The sequence below is a fragment of the Urocampus carinirostris genome, chromosome 5 (assembly GCF_059441175.1).
Source record: "Urocampus carinirostris isolate Australia breed hairy pipefish chromosome 5, RoL_Ucar_1.0, whole genome shotgun sequence".
Lineage (NCBI taxonomy): Eukaryota > Metazoa > Chordata > Actinopteri > Syngnathiformes > Syngnathidae > Urocampus > Urocampus carinirostris.
Window position 1 is genome coordinate 29,142,418 of NC_142353.1, and position 19,739 is coordinate 29,162,156.

Genomic DNA, 19,739 nt, shown 5'->3' on the forward strand with positions numbered 1-19,739 from the left:
ATTTAATTTCTCTCCAGCATAGCGGCTCAAACTCGCTTTGGCTCTTTCTACAATTCCTGCCTGTTGGATGTGGAAATGGGACCGCTGGGAGTTTTTTCAGACCCCCTCCAGCATATTAGCCGTGTGATGTATACACTGTTCATGTTTAGCCATATTGTGATCCAATCGTAAAAAAAACACTAATTTCAATCTATCATGCACAATAAAACATAAAGCTGGTCATCAACAAAGCCTAGAAAATCATCAGTTGCTCACTGCCCAGTGTGGAGGATATTGCCGCAGCAGAGCTGATAATAATAATAAGTACTGCAGTCCTTTGAGACATTTTTGTGATTAAGGGCTATATAAATAAATTTGACTTGACTTGACTTGACTTGACTTGACTTGACTACTTCTCTCAGCCCAGCCCAGCCATTACTTTGTTGAACTGCTGACCCAATTCTGTTCTATTCTACCCTAATTTATTATGTTCCATGCTGTTCTTTTGATTCTACTTTTTAAATATATAACACAGCTTATTGGCTGTGTGCAGCACCCACCCGAGATGTTTAGTTACATTGTAATCAATAATTTTAAAAATATATATTAAAATTACCTGCTATCAGACAGCACAGAAAATCATGGGCTGCTCTCTGCCCTGTCTAAAAGACATCGCAGCAACAAAGCTGACATTATTAAAGACTCCCCTCACAATGGCCACCACCTCTTTAACCTGCTGACCCATTCCTAGTCACGTCAATTTGTTATTTTATTGTTATTGTTTTTTTATAACCTAGAGTTGGTAAATTGGTAGTGTGATGTAAGCACCCTACATCATAGAATTTTTTTTTTATTTTATCCTAGTGTGCGCAATAAATATAAAGATGCCAGAGCGTCATTAACACAACCCCCCCCAAAAAAAAACGTAGGTGGCTCTCTGCTGACTCCTGTTTGCTTGGATTTGGGGGATTTATTTCTACCTTAACACATATTTGTTTTCTCTACTTATATAGTATTATTTTTATTGAAGTTTATTTCAAATTTATTTCTAGACCATTAATTTGTACTTGATTTTATTTGTGTTTATTTATGCTTTTATGTATTTGTTTAGAATTGTGGCAGTTTTGGTTTTCCATAGTAGTGGTCAAAAATGAATGTTAGATGGAATATGGGTTGGGAAAGATGTATCTTTTGGAATAGTAATTATTATTTATGTTTACATGTATTAATATTTGTCTTCTTTTTGCAAATATGTATTATTGTATTAATTTCTTTTTATTTGTATGTTATTTAAAAACAAACAAACAAAAAACAAAGGCACGCAAAAAAAAAAAATATATATATATATATATATATATATATATATATATTTTTTTTTTTTTCCTTTTTCATTATTTTTCTTTTTTTTCTGGTCCTCCATAATTCAGTACAGAAAATAGGAATTGGGAGACATATGTATCGTATTTAATAGTGTACAACCCACACTCGAGTATAACACGCACACCTAAATTTTGATTAATTTGTGATAATGTGGTAAAATTGAATGCCTTTTCGTATGTTAGCTACATCATTGCTTGTCTTGTGGTTAGGATTTGGCGCTTTTACTGCCGCAAATGGGCTCAATGTCCGTTGCATCCGATCCAAATGTGGTCAAGAATATTTTTGGATCGATAAATTATTGCACAAATACAGTAAAACCTGGTGCAGAACGCGTATCCCCCAAAAAAGGGTTTTTAGGTAAAATGATGCATGCCATACATATGGAATATAAACTTTTTTTTCCCCACAAAGTCTTATCTTTACTATACCATTATAGACAAATATCTACTAACCCAGAGCACAGCACAGACACGCTCAGGTATAGATAGAAATTGCTCAAACCGACCCCCCCCAACACCTTTTTCCTGGCCCATAATTACACGGTAGGATGTGGTGGCACGTCTCCCCCCGGCTGACAGTGTGTATAAACTCGGGCGGAGATATGATCTAGTGAGGAGCGGCTCTTATTAAATATTAACAAACGCCATTCCCAAGTAGCCTCAATCCCCACAAGAACCTCCACTGCCAGGCTCGTCGCTACACAACCTCTTTCCCCGCTGAATAGGCCGCCGAGAAAGAGTTCAAAGAGTGACGGAGGGCGAGGCGAAGGAGGGATAGTAGATGGGGTTGAGCGTACTCGTTGTACAAGTTCAAACTCAATTCATTTTAATCTATAGGGAGCTGCCGACGTTGGCGGACGGGGAAATTAGTAAAAGTGGAATTCAAATCCGCTCGATCAGAGCAGGGAGGTGAAAAGAGGACAGCATTTGAAAAGTTCGCCTTCAACCCAGGGAGATTACTGTTGGGGCATAAATCATGCCCATATATATAAAATGGCTTAGAACTAGTGAGGACCAGGGAATCCAACTGTTTAATTAAAACAAAGCATCGTAAGGGCACAATGTGTGTGATGACGCCATATGATTTCTGCCAGGTGCTTGGAATGTCAAAGTGAGGAAATGAAAAATGAAGCGTGGGTATAAGGCGGGAGTAATTATGACTCCTTTTGGTCAACAAATGCCTCATCACTTTTTGAGTGACGTGCATGAATAGATAAACTAAATTCCCACTGTTTCTTTCGAGAAAGATCGCGATCTTGGTAGAGCCAACTGGAGCAGAAAAGTAACCTATTGTGCCGCGATAAAGACACTTGTTTGCAAACTGTGTCTGCAGCTGGCAATCTCAATCACCTAGCGCAGCAGTCAATATTAATTATATCGGCATAGAGATATTGGCAGTAGACAAAAACATTCTCAAAAACAAAACTTAATGTATTGTACTGACTAAAATTTAGAAGCCAGTATTAAGATTTTAAATTATCCTATCCCTTGCACACATTATACAGTAATAGAGGGGGGACTAAGTCATTCTACATGCCAAAACTAGTTGCTAACTTAGAATGGGAAAACAATAATAATCAGGCTGACAGTTATTGGACTGATTACAGCCTAACATAAGTTCACAGATTTTGGTCCCGTAGAAAAGCATACCAGATAATAAGTTACCTGCTTAGCTGGGATGGGCTCCAGGGCCCCAGCAACCCGACTGCGGATAAGCATTGCAGATAATGGATGCATGAATTGATAGTTACCTGCTGCCACACTAAAATATTAAATCAGTGAACACTGCTTGTGGGAAAAATTCCAAGCATTTATGTTTCTGCCACACTCCTGCATGTATAATAATGCCAATTAGCTTAATATTGACTGCTGCGTTGGTTGATTAAGATTGGCAACTGTTGACACAATCTGCAAACGTGTGTCCTAATCGCTGCATAAAGTGTTACTTTTCTGTATAAGACGTTTCCCCGTGGATTTTTTTTAAAATTCAAGAAAGGGATGCGAATGATTTTATCTTCGAGGCTACTAAAGCCTGCGGCTTGTACAAGAGGAAAATTGAGTTACCTCCTAAAGTTTGAGCATGCGGCTTTACATCAGGTGTCATCTGTAGTCCTTAATTTACGTTACTTATTTTTTCTAATCTCAATGGAATTTTTTTTTTAATTAGCCAAATTATTCACTATTTGCTAGATAGGGATTTTTGAATGTGTTTTTTCATTTATTTCAAGAAATAAGAAAAAAAATGTGCTTTAAATTGTAAAAGTTTTTGCCAATGAGATTATTCCCCAGGGCCCAATCAAAGGGGGCAGGAGGAGAGGAAGAAAAAAAAAACTGGCCCAAAAACCTCAAAGAATGGACTGGTGCCAACTTTGTCACGACCCAAAAACAGGCCAGGTACCGTCAGCCGTGGAGAAAGCTTTCCAGAGTTGTGTTCACAGTAGAGCCTAAGGACCAATGTTCCCTCTAATTTTCCACGGGCCTGAGCGTTCACACAAAGTCGGTGAGCAACCTTGAAACAACAGTGAGCAACAGCAACCCCAAATGTGGCAACTAAATCATTATCAAACATGTCCAAAACTTGAAATCACGTTACATTTTGCTGAGTTTCCGGCAATGCAAAATTATTTTTCACTTTTGAATGAATTGACTAATGTATTATTACAAAGGTTGTACGGCCTACAAATGTCATTTGTTTTTACAACACTACTTTCACAAGATTTCCATTTCTTTTTTTTCCTGGTATCTTTTGTCGCATAATACTATCATTTTGGGGGGCTTATTTAGTCGGTATTTAATCAAATTTTTTAGTGGAAGTACAATGTTGGCAACACGATTGACTTGGTATAATTGGAAATTATTTGCATGCAACACAAACTTTTTCTTCTTTTTCCCTGTTTTTTTCTTTTTTTTAATTTCCTTTAAAAAATCTCATTGTGTTTATTTTTTCCTAGCTGTTAATTTTTTCTTTTTGATCTCTATTTACTTTTTTCTGGCTTTTTTCTGAAATTTTCCTTCTTTTTTCCCTTTTTGTTTCTTTTTTTCTCAGCTTTTCACTACTTTTTCATTTTGCTATTTTTTTTGTTCTATTTCCCCTCCTTCCTTTAAGTCATTTTGTGCACAATTTTACATAATATTTGATCGTGTAGGGATTAAAGAAGCAAAAACAACCTGAAGAGTCGTTTGAGACCAGAAAGAGCCGGTTCTTTTTAGTGAGCCGAGCCGAAGAAGCCGGTTCTCGAAAAACTCTACTGACTTTACTCAACTATGTTCTACTTCAACCTTGACTTCCAAATACCGCATTAAGACACAACGTCAGGGAAACCCGTGTATTTTTACCTTCATGCACTGTAACTTTGACTTAATTCGCTTCTTAATTAGCAATTTCGAGCCCTGATTTTTGTGAGCTGGCTAGATTTTCGCTGAGAATGTGCAGGCAGCGCGCGATTGCGAACGCGCGCAGCTTAGAGGGAACATTGCTAAGGACCCAGGCGGTCAAGGGATCTGTGAACTGTGAGTAATGGTAAAGTAACTCCTTCAACATAACCCTACAATACGTGGTAAACACCATTTGCTCCATTTACATTAAAATCAATCTATGTTCGCCACCAAAAACGCCGTGTCTCTTGCTGAGCCACAGACTGAGCAGCGACAGATAATCTGCCTTCACACTTTACAATCCATACTTTAAGTCCTACCCACAATTGTCAAAACAATTAGAAGCGTCTTGACACAAAGCGATTCTATTTTCATCAGCATCCGGTGACTCTTTAGATCGGGCTGTCCTCCCCCTGCTGCGTTATTGCAGCGGAGGTATATTTCGATAAGAGGAGGGACTCCCGAGGGATCGGCCTTGTCTGTAGCATCAGCTGCTTGTCAAAGCAGCCGAGAATTTAACAGCAGTCAACAGACAGATCTGCCGTCTCTTTTTAAACCGACTGCCTCAAAGGCTGGAGCTGCCAGTGACATTGTGCGTCCTCCACAGATGCCGAGTGTAACCCCGATAAAAAGACAGTTCTAAATAAATTAATAAAAGGATAGTTCGACATTTGAATGAAATATAGAAATTTGATAGAAAACACATTGTAGTCATCATAAAACTAAATTATCAAATGCAATTATTTTAACCAGAAAATAATGATTAATTGTTCCAATAAAGTTTTGAAGGAAAATACATTAAAGACAAAATAGCAAGAACCAATCGCGCGTCTTTAAACATCGTAGACGACGGACAGGACCTGAGATTATCAAGAGCAATTGTTGGCAAGACATTTTTTGGTAAACCAAATCTCTCCTTTTCTTCATTTTGCCTCCACCCAGTGACAGTGTGATTGAAAATCAACAAAAAACAAAACCTATGTAGACAAGTTTTGGCCAGGTTTTTTTTCCAGATACTTCCCTTAACGATTGAAAATCCGAGTGAGCTACCTCAGACCAATAAACCGTCAAGGATTTTTTTCACCATAGCGCTCTGCATCAAGGTTGCGGTAGGAATTGGATTATTCCTTTTATCTTGACTGTTGACTCATGAATTTTGTGAAACCAGCGATACCCATGGATTTGGGATACCTCAAATTAAAAAATATGGTAATTGTGTTTTCTTTGCTTATTTGACCAACCTTCTTGTCATTCATTTGAATTGTCTTTGAAATTTGAAGTTTATCAATATGTGACTTTAAATTCTGACATGAATCAGTTTTAAGTTGATTCTAAAACCTCATCAATGCATATAAATGGAAATTTTGCAACTAATAACGAGTTAATAACTGAAATTAGAGTACATGACTGGCCATTAAACAGAAAAAGAAATAAAACGGGGTTTGTAAGATTAACTAAATTTAGAATTCCTCACCCAACACGTTAACCAAATAAGCTTGTTCTTTTACTATGAATTATGCTAAATGTTGTCTATTGTCTTGTCTTCTGTTCATTTAGTTTCCGGCTTTTGTTCAAATTCATTTTGACTCTGGTGTTTCCTCTATTTATTTTACCACTCATCAAACCCGGACCTCGTCCTGTAGCTTTTCTTACTTCTGCCTAACAGCATGAAGTGCTAAATGAGGCTTTAACCATCTTGCTTTCCTGAGACTGTGTACGCTGCCAAAATCAAATCGGGTTGATATTTAGTAGTAAATAATTGTTTTTTGCACCGAAAACTTTTAACACTGTAAACTGAAAATAATATTTAATTTGGAAACAACATACAAATAAACATTCTCAACCGATTGACAGATATTTTGTCAGTTCAAATGTCATTGAATTAAAGTTGTATATCTTGCTTTTTGATTAAAATGAAAATAAAATATCCTTGAAATCAGCGGTTTTCTTACTTATCTACCAGATGGTAAATAGTCGTGCTAATTTTATAAAATGTTTTTGTCAGGTTCAAAATGATGACAAGATGAAAAAAGAGACTCTAGTTGACAAACTTTTTCTTTAAAAAGCTTCAGACAAGGCAAAAATACTCTTAGATTGCTATGAAATATTCCCACGGAGTGAAGTGTGAGCGTTTTTCTTATACTGTTTCGTCGATTCTGATTGGAGGATAGAATAAACCAGGTGCATGTAAAACATTTCTGATTGGTTCAGACAGGAATCACATATTTAAATGCAGTGTATACGGTTGATCGCTAGATAGCGTGGGAGTATAATAAATGAGCAATAGGGATAGTGAACTTTCTAAAAACAATGCATTTCTGTGAGGAGAAAAGCAAGCTCTCGGCTTGGAATTTGGGAGTCAATCTCTCCCTAAAATGAAACTTGATAAGATGAATGGAATTTGGGAGGAAAAGACAACTTTTGACCTTGGAGGTGCTTGTCTCTGAACACAAAGTGAAATCGTAAAACCCAACACTCATTGAGCACTACAGAAACACAAACGCACAACGATATAAAAGCATAAAGTATATACTGCGTGTAAAGTATAGAATATTGTATAAAAGGCACACCTAGACCATAATTTCCCCAACAGTTTTTAACCAAGATCAGTAAAAAATGCTTAGAATGAGAAAAACAGTCAAACGTGCTCAGTAAGATCATTTAGAAAATATTCATTGTTTTATTTAAATCAAAAAAGCAAGTAAAACTGTCTAAAATGATACAATTTTCCGTTTTGCCGATATTTTTTTCAGTGTAAACTTAAAATAAAAACATTCCTACTAAGAATGCTTATCTTAAGGGGAGTAAAAAATATTGTTTGCAGTAAAAACTGCAAAGATTTAATAATCATCCCATTGGTAGAACATTTTGCTCATTTTAAGGGTTTAAAAAAAATCTGAATAAACTGGCCCGAAAAAAAAAGTTTACTCATTTAAAAATTGTCACGACCAGAACGGAATCAAGACCCATATGCGAAACATTAACCACAAGTTTATTGAGAGAAAGAGAAAGGGAAGCGCCCGCGATCCGGTGCTTGCTGGAAGCGGGAAGCAAGCCGCTCACAGAATCAGATCGTGTTCCGAATGCGGGAGTGGATCTTACGGAGCAGGAGATGGTGGTGCCAAAGACGGAAAAAACAGGCCGATAGCCGGACAGGAGAGCAAAAACGTGGTCGGGATCAGAAACGGGTCGTAAGCCGGGACAGGAGAGCAAACGTGGTCGGAGTAAAAAAAACAGGTTGTAGCCGCAGACAAACGGGGAAATCAGGAACAGACGGGTGCAAAAACGGGTGCAAAAAGCGGGACCGACGGGAGTCAAAGAGTCAAAGTGCGTGCCATGTAGAAACAGGTTCGCTGACGGACTGACAACAGGCGAGTGGAAAGACTAAGCTTAAAAAGGATGGGGAGCCAATCAGGTAGCCCGCAGCGGCTGGCGCCAAACGAGCGGGCACTGGTGATACTAATCAGTCATCATGACAAAACTTTTGCTCATTTTATGTTTACATGCCCTTGATTTAAAGATATTTATCTTAATTCTTGAATAACATCCAAGAATAATTTTCAAACAATCAATTCAAAAAAATGTTTTCAGAGTAAACGGCAAACAAATATTTTACAGAATTGGCAGCGAACTTTGTCAATTTTAAGGAAAAAAAATATTTGTGCAGAAAATGCATCTAATTATTAGTTGAAATGTTTTTGCTTCAAGGTTTTTTTGGTTGTGATTTTTACTGGATTCCTCCATTGCTCGGTTAACCATGTAAGCAAAATGTGATTGTCAGATATGAAATGAAAATGAAAAGAAATGATCTGCATTTCCATAGCGCTTTTCAAGTCAAGACTTCCCAAAGCGCTTTACAGTGTGCTTCACATTTCCCAATAGCGGCCGTGCAGCCATGTAAGGCGCTAACCTGCTTATTGGGGGTGTTAGGGGTTCAGTGTCTTACCCAAGGACACTTCGACATGTAACATGGAGGAGCCGGGATTCGAACTGTGATCTCTTGATCCCAAGACGAGCGCTCTACCTCCTGAGCCACTTCCGCCCCAGTAATAGTGCTTCAAACTTTGCCAATAGGGAGAACAGCAAATCAGAGGCACAGTAAGCGTGAAGCTGCACCTCCCGCATATGTAAATCAAGCTTAAGTGTCTGTTGTCTTTGTTGTTCTGGAATGAACAAGGCCCAAGAAAAATAATCCTCAGCTTGCCTATCTAAGTTTCGACCCATGTTTGTCGGTCCTATGACAGCAGTGTACTATATCAAGAAACGTTCTACATTATATTTGCTACCTGAAATTTAATAACGTGTTACTTACCGGGGACACTAGCGATTACTAAAACTGCACATAGGCACAAAACACCTTAACGGAGCACAAAAAAACCCGAAACAACACAGGTCCTTTGCTCCCTCCGGAGTCGTGTTTTGCCTCCGGTGCTACATTTGACGGTTTGTTGAGCGGCACGGAGTTGTGTAGCCTCCGCCACGTTGCCTGATCAAACAGGCCGACTGACGCATGGCCAATTATCTGGGCTGCCTGTTCTCATCTCGCGTTTAAGCGAAGGAGAAGGCGAAAACCAAAGAGAGAGGGGTGGGGAGACGAGGCGAGGCTGCCGGCGTGTTTATCCAAGAATGGCAGATGTAAAGACGCTTTTCGCGCTGTTCCGGAGGGAAACTGACATGTGCACAAATTTTGGAAAAGTAAACAATGGTGCTTTACTTTTTGGGGAGGAGGGAGGGTGAAGCCTTACCGTCAGCAAGTCCTAAATAAGTCAGTATGAAACAAACAAAGGGAATATGCAGGGAATTAAGTATCAAAAGTACACTTTTCTCAAGTCTGAGGCTATGACTTCGGTGTCAATCACTGCCTTTGCATGCAGGGAATAGTCCGACTGGGATCAGAAGTTGGGTTTTTGGAGCGATCTGAATGAATCGTTTACATTCCCAGAGACAAATGAATAACCCCGTATAACGTGGCACTTGCGAGTACAGTGAACCCTTGCAATAAAGCAGTCTTGCTACTTTACTGATCTGCATCATGCATTTTGTTCTGCATTCTGATTGGCCACAGCGTCACTGTATTGTCTCTACCTGGCATGGTTGCCATGGCGCCCAATTGGCCGCGCCCGTGTGTGTCACAGTTGCCATGGTGCCCAATTGGCCCTGCCCCTGTGGCGCCAGTTGCAGCTCGTTGAGAGATTGGCTTTCTGTCTATATTAAGCTCAGCGCTCTCTTGCTTTTTTGTCAGCCCGTCAAACGAACTTCTGCCCCACAAGACGTGGGTTGTGACTCGGTCCTGCTTTCCTGTTGATATCTCCAATCTGGTATTTTTCCCGTTTATTTATGTCCTGTTTCAAGTTCCAGTTTTGTTTCCGTCTGTTTTTGTCCTGTTGTTATTTTCTCCAGTTCTTGTTCCCGTCTAATTTCTCCTGTTTATTTTCGATATCCTGATTCTATCTTGTCTGTCCCGTCCTGTCCGGTATCAACTCGGGCAATTGGAATCAATCTCGTCGGTCTCTGGCTTCCTGTCTTTCCACGCCAGACCGGCTGTCTAACGTGCATGACTCCCCATTTCCCGTAAAATAAAGACTTGTGTGAGAACGTCACGCGATCGGGTCCTGTTCTGGTTCTGACACTACCTGCAGGTCAATAACATTGTGGTTTAATATGTAAACGTGCATAAAACAGATTTCTAAATTTATGTTACATGGGTGCAAAATGTATTTCAGTTGGGAATAACGGTAAAACCCATAATGTCGAAAAACCATTCTGCAACTACACAAGTATTTGATAGTATAATAAAGTAAATGTAAAAACGATAAAAGCTTTCACAAATGACAGGTTTTTATTGAAACGTAGTCCTTAAATACATTTAGGTTAGAAATAACCCAAGTTTGAGTAAAAAATAGACCAATGCATGAGTCAATTTGACTCGTTTTCCTGAGTACTTTTACACAAAAGGATCGAATACTTTATGTTGAGCTACATAAAATGACTCTGATTTTTGAGTATAGTCGATTTTTTTGTAGAATTATTTTGTTTAAGAATACCTAAAATATTAGTCATTTTGTGTGTTTTTTTTTCTTTCTGTAAAACAACAAAGGTTGTTGGGTCAAATCAACCCATGTATTGGGTTTGTCCATTTTTGACACAAACTTCTTTCAACCCAAGTGTTTTTAGAGTGCATGTTCCACTAAAAACAAGGGTTCACTATATACTGATTACAGGGTCAAAGCAGAAGCTACTGGGGTTCAAATACCTCTTTTCATGACCAATTTCAAACATCTTTTAAAGCACTTTCATAGCCATTTTTCCGATTCATCCAGTACCTGGTATTTTGGTCTCTTCACCTCTCACGCAAGGCGTAGGGGGTGCATGCCGACGCTATACAAACGAATGCCATCTGCCGTTAGTCACGAGGGAAGAAAAAATGCAAAGGAAAAGCGAAGCGACCAGAGCATCTTGTTGGGGTCATTTTTAAGCAGACTTGATTTATTTTTCTTTATTTAATATGTGGTCTATTGAGTCAGACTGTCAGGGAACTTCGAGTGTTTACAAGCACTTCACCAAAATTCAAGAACTTTTCAAACACAACAATCAAAAGTAAGAATTTTTAAGGATTTCAAGCACCTTTAAAAACTGAGTGGCGCCATTATGCAAATAGAGATTGTTTTCCCACATTAAACTCTTGAGATTAAATACATAATATTTTTTTTTCATTCCACTCACAAAATTTAACATAAACTGTGCTTAGTTGCTCCAAATGTGACCTCCATTGCTATGTCCCGTGTGTTTGCAAAGATTGATCATACATGACTTGCCAAAAAAAGACTCCCACTATAAACGAATGGATGCAATAGAGGCATTTGTTATTGTAAATTGATACAACTGAAGCATTTTTACCATGGTGGCAGAGTCCCATTGTTTTGGGGCATATTTATATCCCAGTTGGAGAAATTGTGTGTACGCACAAGCAATCAGATTACCATAATCCGTATACCAAGGCCTTACCCAACCATTGCAATCCAATACTCACATTTGGAGAAATTAATCAGATTGGCGGCTCTTTTTTTCTGCTTGAAATCTAACAGCACCCGAGCAACTGCTATCCATTATCCCAGGTCAACTATTGCTGCAAGTGGATATTGTATGCATGTAAACATAACCATTGTTGTTCTGTCCCAATAATTAAGTGTGGGAAAAATACTTTCATGTTTCGTGCTGTTAGAACTAGTCTGTATTCCAACATCCTACAAGGTCTCACGTTCATGATTTGTTCAGTTAGAGCTAGTTAGTGTTATAACAGGCTGTCATTGAGAATTTTTTTAACACACCAAACTTTGCACTGAGAACTTTCGGAGCCCGGAACACTACTTGGAAGAGGAAGAATAGTTTAAGGTTAATTTCTCAATGACGAACTTTCTTCCGAGGTGTCATGTTTTCACCTTGGATATGCTTCGCAGACCTCACAATCATCTTCCCCGTTGAAGATTAAACTGAATTAAAAGTGTTTAGAAGTAGTTTTGAGTCGGAGGAGCCCTGACCTCGGAGGTGCTGCGCAAAATAGGGAGAAGGAAAGCAATTACAATGGAAATAGTTACCGACAATCACTTTCAAGGATGTTGGCTCGAGGCCATGCGTACGACAGCTGGAATTTAATAGAAAAAAGGAAGATGAAGAAAAAACATCTTTAAAGGTTAACAATGATTATAAAAGACGCATGACTAGTTTCAAACAAAAAAACTGAAAACAGTAGTCCCCTGGGATACGGAGACCATGCTTTACAATGTATTCACTATACAGATGCTTGTTTGGCCCCTCTTCACATCATTTTTACAACTATACGACATCAACAGCAAGTTATTTAACGTGCCCAAAATGTATAACTTTCAAACATTGTGTTGTTTGGGGATATGACGTATTACGTCTCTAAAATGCCAGTCTGCTATTAGTTGACGTCATTGGAAGATTTTTTGCATTACTATTTATAAAAAAAATAGTTGGCAGGTCCTGTCTTCCAGATAAAGCACATTATTCATAACTTTGAAAATACAGGCAATTTTTGCGCATTTTCCTCATTTTGCCAGTGACGATGGTTCAAGCAGAGAGGAGCTTTTCGAAGCGGAAGTTGATAAAATTGTACCTGAGGTCAACTATGTCTCAGGAAAAGCTCACAGCTCCTTGCTGTTATCAACATAACTCACAAAATAGGGGAGCAGATTGCTTATGATGAATTATCGATGATTTTGCATCAGGGAGAGCCAGAAAGGTCGGGTTTTAATTTGTGTGGATGCGGTCTTGCCCAGGGAGTAGTTCAGTGTAGAGTTACCACTGCAACAGTTACATTAATAACTCCTAATCCGTAACGTTTTTGGTGTCTGATTTTATCAAAAAGAATTCCCCCCAAAATGTGATTCCAGGTGTGACTTATATATGTTTTTTTCATTTGAATTATGCATTTCTTGGCTGGTGCGACTTATACTCCAGAGGGGCTTTTAGTCCAGAAAATACCGCAGTATTTTGTTGTTTTAACGGTTTTATCTGGGGTACGGGGAGTTGCATTAGCTACGCATTACCACAGGTTTCTATCTTTCACTATATGGCAATTTCACTTTGCTGACTTCACCTTAATACGGATTATAGTCCTATCTTGAGGGCTTACTATAGTCCCATAAAAAGGGAACTAACCCAACCATGTGAAGGTAATACTCACCAACTGTTGCTCGAGACTTGGATGAGTATCTTTTGATCTTGCTGCGTAGCATGGTGTTGTCCCAAAAGGCTGCTTCACTCTCTCTGTCCAACAAGGTGGACAATTCATTAGCGAGAGGACGGAGGTAGGATGCGTTTAGGAAGCCCAATATGTCCTGGGGTTCAAATAGTCTGGGAAGAACGTGAAGGTCTTCTTGGAGGGTCCGGGTTATATCTGGGACCACCAAACGGAACGCTGCTGTCACTCTGTCGAAGCCGGTTATGCCGGCTGGGCTGGAAGACATGGCGGTGTGCAGGAGAGCCTGTGTGGTTTGACTTCGCAGACCCTAGATGGAGAAAGCACAGTAAAAAACCTTAAAAACTCTAAGATACTAGAACTAAGATAATTTATGACCTTATTAGCACAATTGTTGCACATTTGAGTGTTGTTTTAATGTTTTACTTTATTTCTAAAATAAAATTATAAAAGTTTTACAAAGAATATAAAATTATTTTCCTTATTTTTAGAAAAAAAAGCTACCAAAATGGAAAAAAAGTTGTTAAACGTGGCAATAAGATTTTTGGCTTATTCTAGCTGCTTAATAATATAGTTCTAAGAATGAATGTATATCTTATTTTACTAGAAAAAAGAGTTTACATGTATTGAACCGAATAAAATTACACGTTGAATTAGCAAAATTTACATGCGAGAATATCTCTGCAATAAAGAAATGATTCAAAGTTGAGCCTCTTGCAGATATTTTTGCTCATTTCAAGTAATTAATTTTATTTTTTCATTACTCGCTTAACTTTCTATTTTGTGTCAAAGTAAGACAAAAAAATTGATTATATTTTTTCTCTTTTCATATTTTTTTAAACTTCAAAATTAAACTCCAAGAGAAATAATGTTCTTGTTTGGACAAAGACAATATCCTAAAATAGTTCAAAAATTTTATTTTGGATGGTTATTATTAGATTGTTTGAATACAAAATTGAATTTAATTGTTTAAACTTTTTTTCTAGTAAAAAAAAGATAAAACCTAAAGAGAGCAAAATGATCTGCCGGATTTTACAGTAAGTATTGATGTTCTTGTTTATTGAAAATCTATCTTAAATAATATAAACTTTTTAAAATTATTGTTATTTTTTTCATCTTAAATATTATACCATTATTATTTAATTTGAATATTAAATTAAATAATTCAGATTTTCTTTCCAAATTATTTTGGAAAGAGAATCTGAATTATTTTAACCAATAATAAAGATTATACAAATAAATTCAAAAGGGTTGCACTTACTGATTTTTTTTTTTTGTATTGTATTTAAAAAAAACTGGATCTAAAAACAAGCAATAAAACCCCTAAGTAAAATCTTTTTTTTATCATAATAAAAAAAGATAAAAACAAAATAAACAGTAAATATATATTTTTTAAAATGTTTTTGCTTAATTTACCTTTATTTTCACACGCTGTATATAGAATTCTTTTGTTTGGAGGGGAGGACACAGTCTGTTCACAATTTCTTCACATTACACAACGATATGTATCTGGTACGAGAAGCCTGTAGCTGGTCCTGTCATTTACTTCAACTATTTTACGGGTCTAGACAAGAGAAACAATAACTATATCCGATTTACAAACATGTTAGGCAGATGCTTTGAGAACCAAAACAAATGTGGTTACCTGGTAATGAGCGAGCACTTCACACTCAGGGTACAAGAAGCACAGCTGCTGCAGACAGCTGACTTGCTCATGAGTGGTCAAGGAGGGCCCTCCGCGATTTGCCGGGTATCCGTTGGACAGCCGATCCAACAGATAGCAGCGCAGCTGGAGACGGACATCTTCCCATGCTACTTGGAGCTTAAAAAAGTGCATAAAAATAAATGTTATGCCCTCGAAATTGCAATTCTGGCAACAAACACAATAAAGTAGACCTCCCGCATTACAGCTGTAACTATTGTTTAATTTAAGCGGTTAATGTCCCTGTAAAATGCGCTTAAAATCCCAATGCAAGACACACCCAAAGTAAATTGAATCCTGTTCTTGAACCGTTCTTGAAAGTGAACGGTTTTAGTCTCTTTTGAAAGGTAAGACTCTGAAGTTTTGTCCCAAACTGAAATAATCACTACAAGTGCTACTATCATTTAGTAATTAAAGTTGGAACACACAGAAACAGAAGGTTTTTATTCTCGCTTGATTTTATTTTTCTTTACAATCTAATGCCTGCAAACGAGTGTAGCGTGGGGATCTTATCTGGAAAACTGGTGAGACAATAGCTTGAAGCATTATCTAGGACCTTGCCAAATTTGATCACAATCTGAAAAACTAAACATCTTATATTACAGATTTTTCTAATGGTAGGTCTTGGCGTTCCCAAAAGTGGCCATTTGGACATGACAAGTTCACATCCCTTAAAACTTTGCATCTGTGTATTTCACTTTGGCCAATTTTTAGACATTGTGAAAGAGTTGTGAATGTTTGACATCTCTTTGCAGAAGTGAATCCATGATTGTGCACACTAGTGCGTAATAGTGGTGCGTAAAAATATATCACGATTGGCTTTGCACATGTTCACCTTCAGCTCAGATTTGAATGCACCCGGCGGCAGTAGCTCAGGAGGTAGAGCGATCGTTTTAGGATTAAGGGATCCCAGTTCGAATCCCGGCTTGTCCGTGTTACATGCCGAAGTGTCCTTGGGTAAGACACTGAACCCCCAATACCCCCAATAAGCAGGTTAGTGCCTTACATGGCTGCACAGATCACGGCCGCTATTGGGAAATGTGAAGCACAATGTAAAGCGCTTTGGGAAGTCATTGACTTGAAAAGCGCTATATAAATGCAGATCATTTCATTTCAAATGTGTACATATTTATTTTGGAAATGTATTGGTTAACCAATCAATCCACATTTAAATCAGTCACCATTGGCAAAAGATTTTGAAGCCAAATTTGTCGTGACGTTTTTTATCCGACTTTTATTTATTTTATTTTATTTTTTTTTAATTTATTTTCAAAACAGGCCGTGGTTGTCATGGGCGAAGGACTGCTAAGAAAACCTTGCAATTGGCCAAGAGTTGTGTAAATAAAAAGTTCAGAGAAATTATTAAGACATATTCCTGCGAAAGTCACCAACACTGGAAGCAACCTAATGTAGCCAAACGCTATATTTACCACCAGAACTCGTTGTACACACGTAGGCTTTATGTAACGTGCTATAGTAGCATTATTGAAATGCATGTTTATTGCACGTAGCACCATTGTGAATGAGACCCTAGTTTTATTGGATTTCCTTTTGTAAACAAATGTTTGAGTTTAAAATTCAACTCCCCTACCTACTGTTTATAAAGTACCTATTGTGTTGAGTGGCTTTGGGAGACTAGAGAGAAATTTCATACTTATTAGTCATGGGAGTTGAAATTGTAATGTAACAAATAGAGAGAAAGGCATTGTGGAGGAAGTTCAGGCAATAGCTTATGAGCATCTTCATGACGCCACGACACAAACCAATCACAGACCAGCATCTTATATGACCGTGACCAATAGCAGAAATGGATCTTAGAAATGAGGCACAACCATACACAGTAAAATTACCAGTGATTGATTTAACACTCGTACATAAGGACCTCATGATCACTGGGGTAGAACAAACTTTACTCTCTAAGTGTTAAAATAACACTATTACCGGGTGCCTTAAAATAAACAGTGTTTAATTAACACGAACATTTAAAAGTACCCCAGTGACCATATCGACCTCATCTATGAGTGATGAATCCATCCACCCATCCATCCAATATCTGCACCGCTTATCCTAAGTAGGGTCGCGGGGGTGCTGGAGCCCATCCCAGCTATCTTCGGGCAGTGGGTAGGGGACACCCTGAACTGGTTACCAGCCAGTCGCAGGGCAAGTGATGAATCAAAACTGGTAATTTTACTGTGTAGGGACAAACACCGTTTAAATTTTGATGTCACAAGGTAGGTAAAATGCCATAACAAGGGGCCCAACAAAACCTCTATTCCACATCGCATTGTAACAGTATCATGAACTAGGGATGCTGTAACATTGGGGTCTACTGTATATTAAAAAGAAGTGATTTACCTCAGCTGCAGATTCATCTTTGATGGCGTGAATCAAGGGAAAAGGAGCAGCAAGGGAAGATGAGGATGGGGTGCAAGGGAAGCAGATTCCTTTCTGGGATGAGAGGTTGAGTAAGAGCTGGAGTGTCGCATTCTCTCTTCCTTCCTCTTTCGACCTCAGGTAATCTTGCTGGAAAAATAATTCTTGTCATACAATGAAATAAATCAAATCTCACCCATTTGGCAGATTTTTCCTTATTTGAAGTGTTTTTGCTTCTTTGAGGCTATTCAAATTCCTAATGAAATAATACAATTTTTATTCAAAATTAGCGCATGGTAGATTGGTATTGTTTGATTTGAGCATTGTTGCCTCTTTATTGTAGAAAAATATTATGTAAAATAAGTACACTAATCTGCTATATAAGACACTTTTACTTATCTCATTATATTTTTAGATAAAAAAAATCTAATATCTTAAAGCAAGAAAAACTTTAAAGGTGGTGTGTAGCTTCAAAATATTTTTCTTGCTGATGCCATCATCTGTCTGAAATTATCATTGTGGCCTCGGTCAACCTTTTTGTTTTGTGCGTTCAAGTACATGACTATCTTTTACGCACTCTAATAAACTCTGTGTTGGCATTTGGACTGTAATTAAAACAGTACTTTTCTTACTTTCACCAATTTCATCCTAGGAGACGGGTGGCCAACCCAGGCTCCGAGAGCTGCATGTCCCGCATGAGATACTCCAATCTCTGCTTCAATATAGCTTATTCCAATCACCAGGACTGTTATCAAGCTCCCACACTGTTTAATAATGAGCAGATAATTTGCATTACCTAGTTGGACAAGAGAAACCTCCATAAGATGCAAGAAATGAGGCTATAGAGAACCGGGTTAACCACCCTTGTCACCTAGAATAAAAGAAAACCGCAAGCATGCGCTTGAAATTACTCTCCTGTCCATGCCTTTTTTCCTCCAGCCTAATGCGCTCGGTGGCTAGAACACCGATGATATAGGATAAAAAGGAGATTGATGCAGTTAAAAGTAATATATAAAGGCCCATTGAACTCAGTTAACACATACTTTATTGAGACAATATTACATTTTTGAAAAACTATGCACCCCTTATTTAAAAGGGCAAATGTTTTTTATGTGGTAAAAACATGTTTTTAGGGCAAGTATTTACAAGGATTTTCATTACAGCCCAAATATGTTGCATATAGAATGGGGCAGCACAGCGGCACAGAGGTTAGCGCATGTGCGGCACAGTTCTGAGGTCATGAGATCGAGCCTCCTGTGTGGAGTTTGCATGTTCTCCCCGTGCTTGCTTGGGTTTCCTCCGGGCACTCCGGTTTCCTCCCACATTCCAAAAACATGCATGTTAGGTTAATTGGCCGGTCCAAATTGTCCCTAGGTGTGAATGAGCGAGTGAGTTGTCTGTCCCTGTGTGCCCTGTGGCTGGCAACCAGTTCAGGGTGTCCCTTGCCCACTGCCCGAAGATAGCTGAGATGGGCTCCAGCACCCCCGTGACCCTACTGAGGATAAGCGGTGCAAATAATGGACGGATGGATAGGATTCCAATATATTTATTTCTGTGGTATTGCAAAAATAAGTAGTCAGTTTTTGCGGGGAATACTCAAAGCTGTTTTTACATTAAAAAAATAAAAAATACAAACTTCAATGACTGTGATTACCAGTACGAAAAAATAATTCTTAATCTCTCAGTAAAAATTTTGTTATTTTAATGTTATTTTAACTTTTTTCCCCCTCTTATATCAAGATATCTGTTCATCTTCCTTGAATAAAATAAGAAGTTGTCTTTAGAATAAACAAAATGTTCTTATCAAGCAAAAACTCTTTTTTATAAGAAATATTTCTGTCGAGTTTAGAAAAAAATAGAGGTTATTATATTTTCTACTTTTTAAAAAATGACCCATTAAAAAAAGCAGGATTGAACGGAATAAAATTTTGTTTTTTTGGGGGTAATCTTAAAGAAAAATCATTGGTAGATTTGTTTTCCCTTAATTTTAAGTTAAATCATTCATATTTTAAGAGGCTTTATTTTAAAATCATCTTTAAAATAAACCAAAATAACTCGTTTGGCTGATACATTATTATTTTTGATATTGTATGTATTTCAAAAATACATCCATAAAAACAGAGAAGAATGGGCATTTTCCCATGTAAGTGATAATTGGTATGGGATGTTATACAACTGAACGAGTGAGCCACGAGGCCCCAAGATTTGA

The 19,739-nt window shown here is 37.9% G+C and overlaps 1 protein-coding gene across 1 annotated transcript in view; it reads right to left on the reverse strand.

Annotated features, from left to right (window-relative positions):
- kiaa0825 (KIAA0825 ortholog) overlaps window positions 1–19,739 on the reverse strand; it is a 215,324-nt gene that overhangs the window by 177,571 nt on the left and 18,014 nt on the right. Inside the window, exons 4-6 of the mRNA XM_088336394.1 lie at window positions 17,513–17,680; window positions 15,101–15,277; window positions 13,441–13,765 (exon numbers count right to left, since the gene is read on the reverse strand). Coding sequence (XP_088192520.1) covers window positions 13,441–13,765; window positions 15,101–15,277; window positions 17,513–17,680 — 670 coding nt within the window. The remainder of the gene's footprint in view (window positions 1–13,440; window positions 13,766–15,100; window positions 15,278–17,512; window positions 17,681–19,739) is intronic.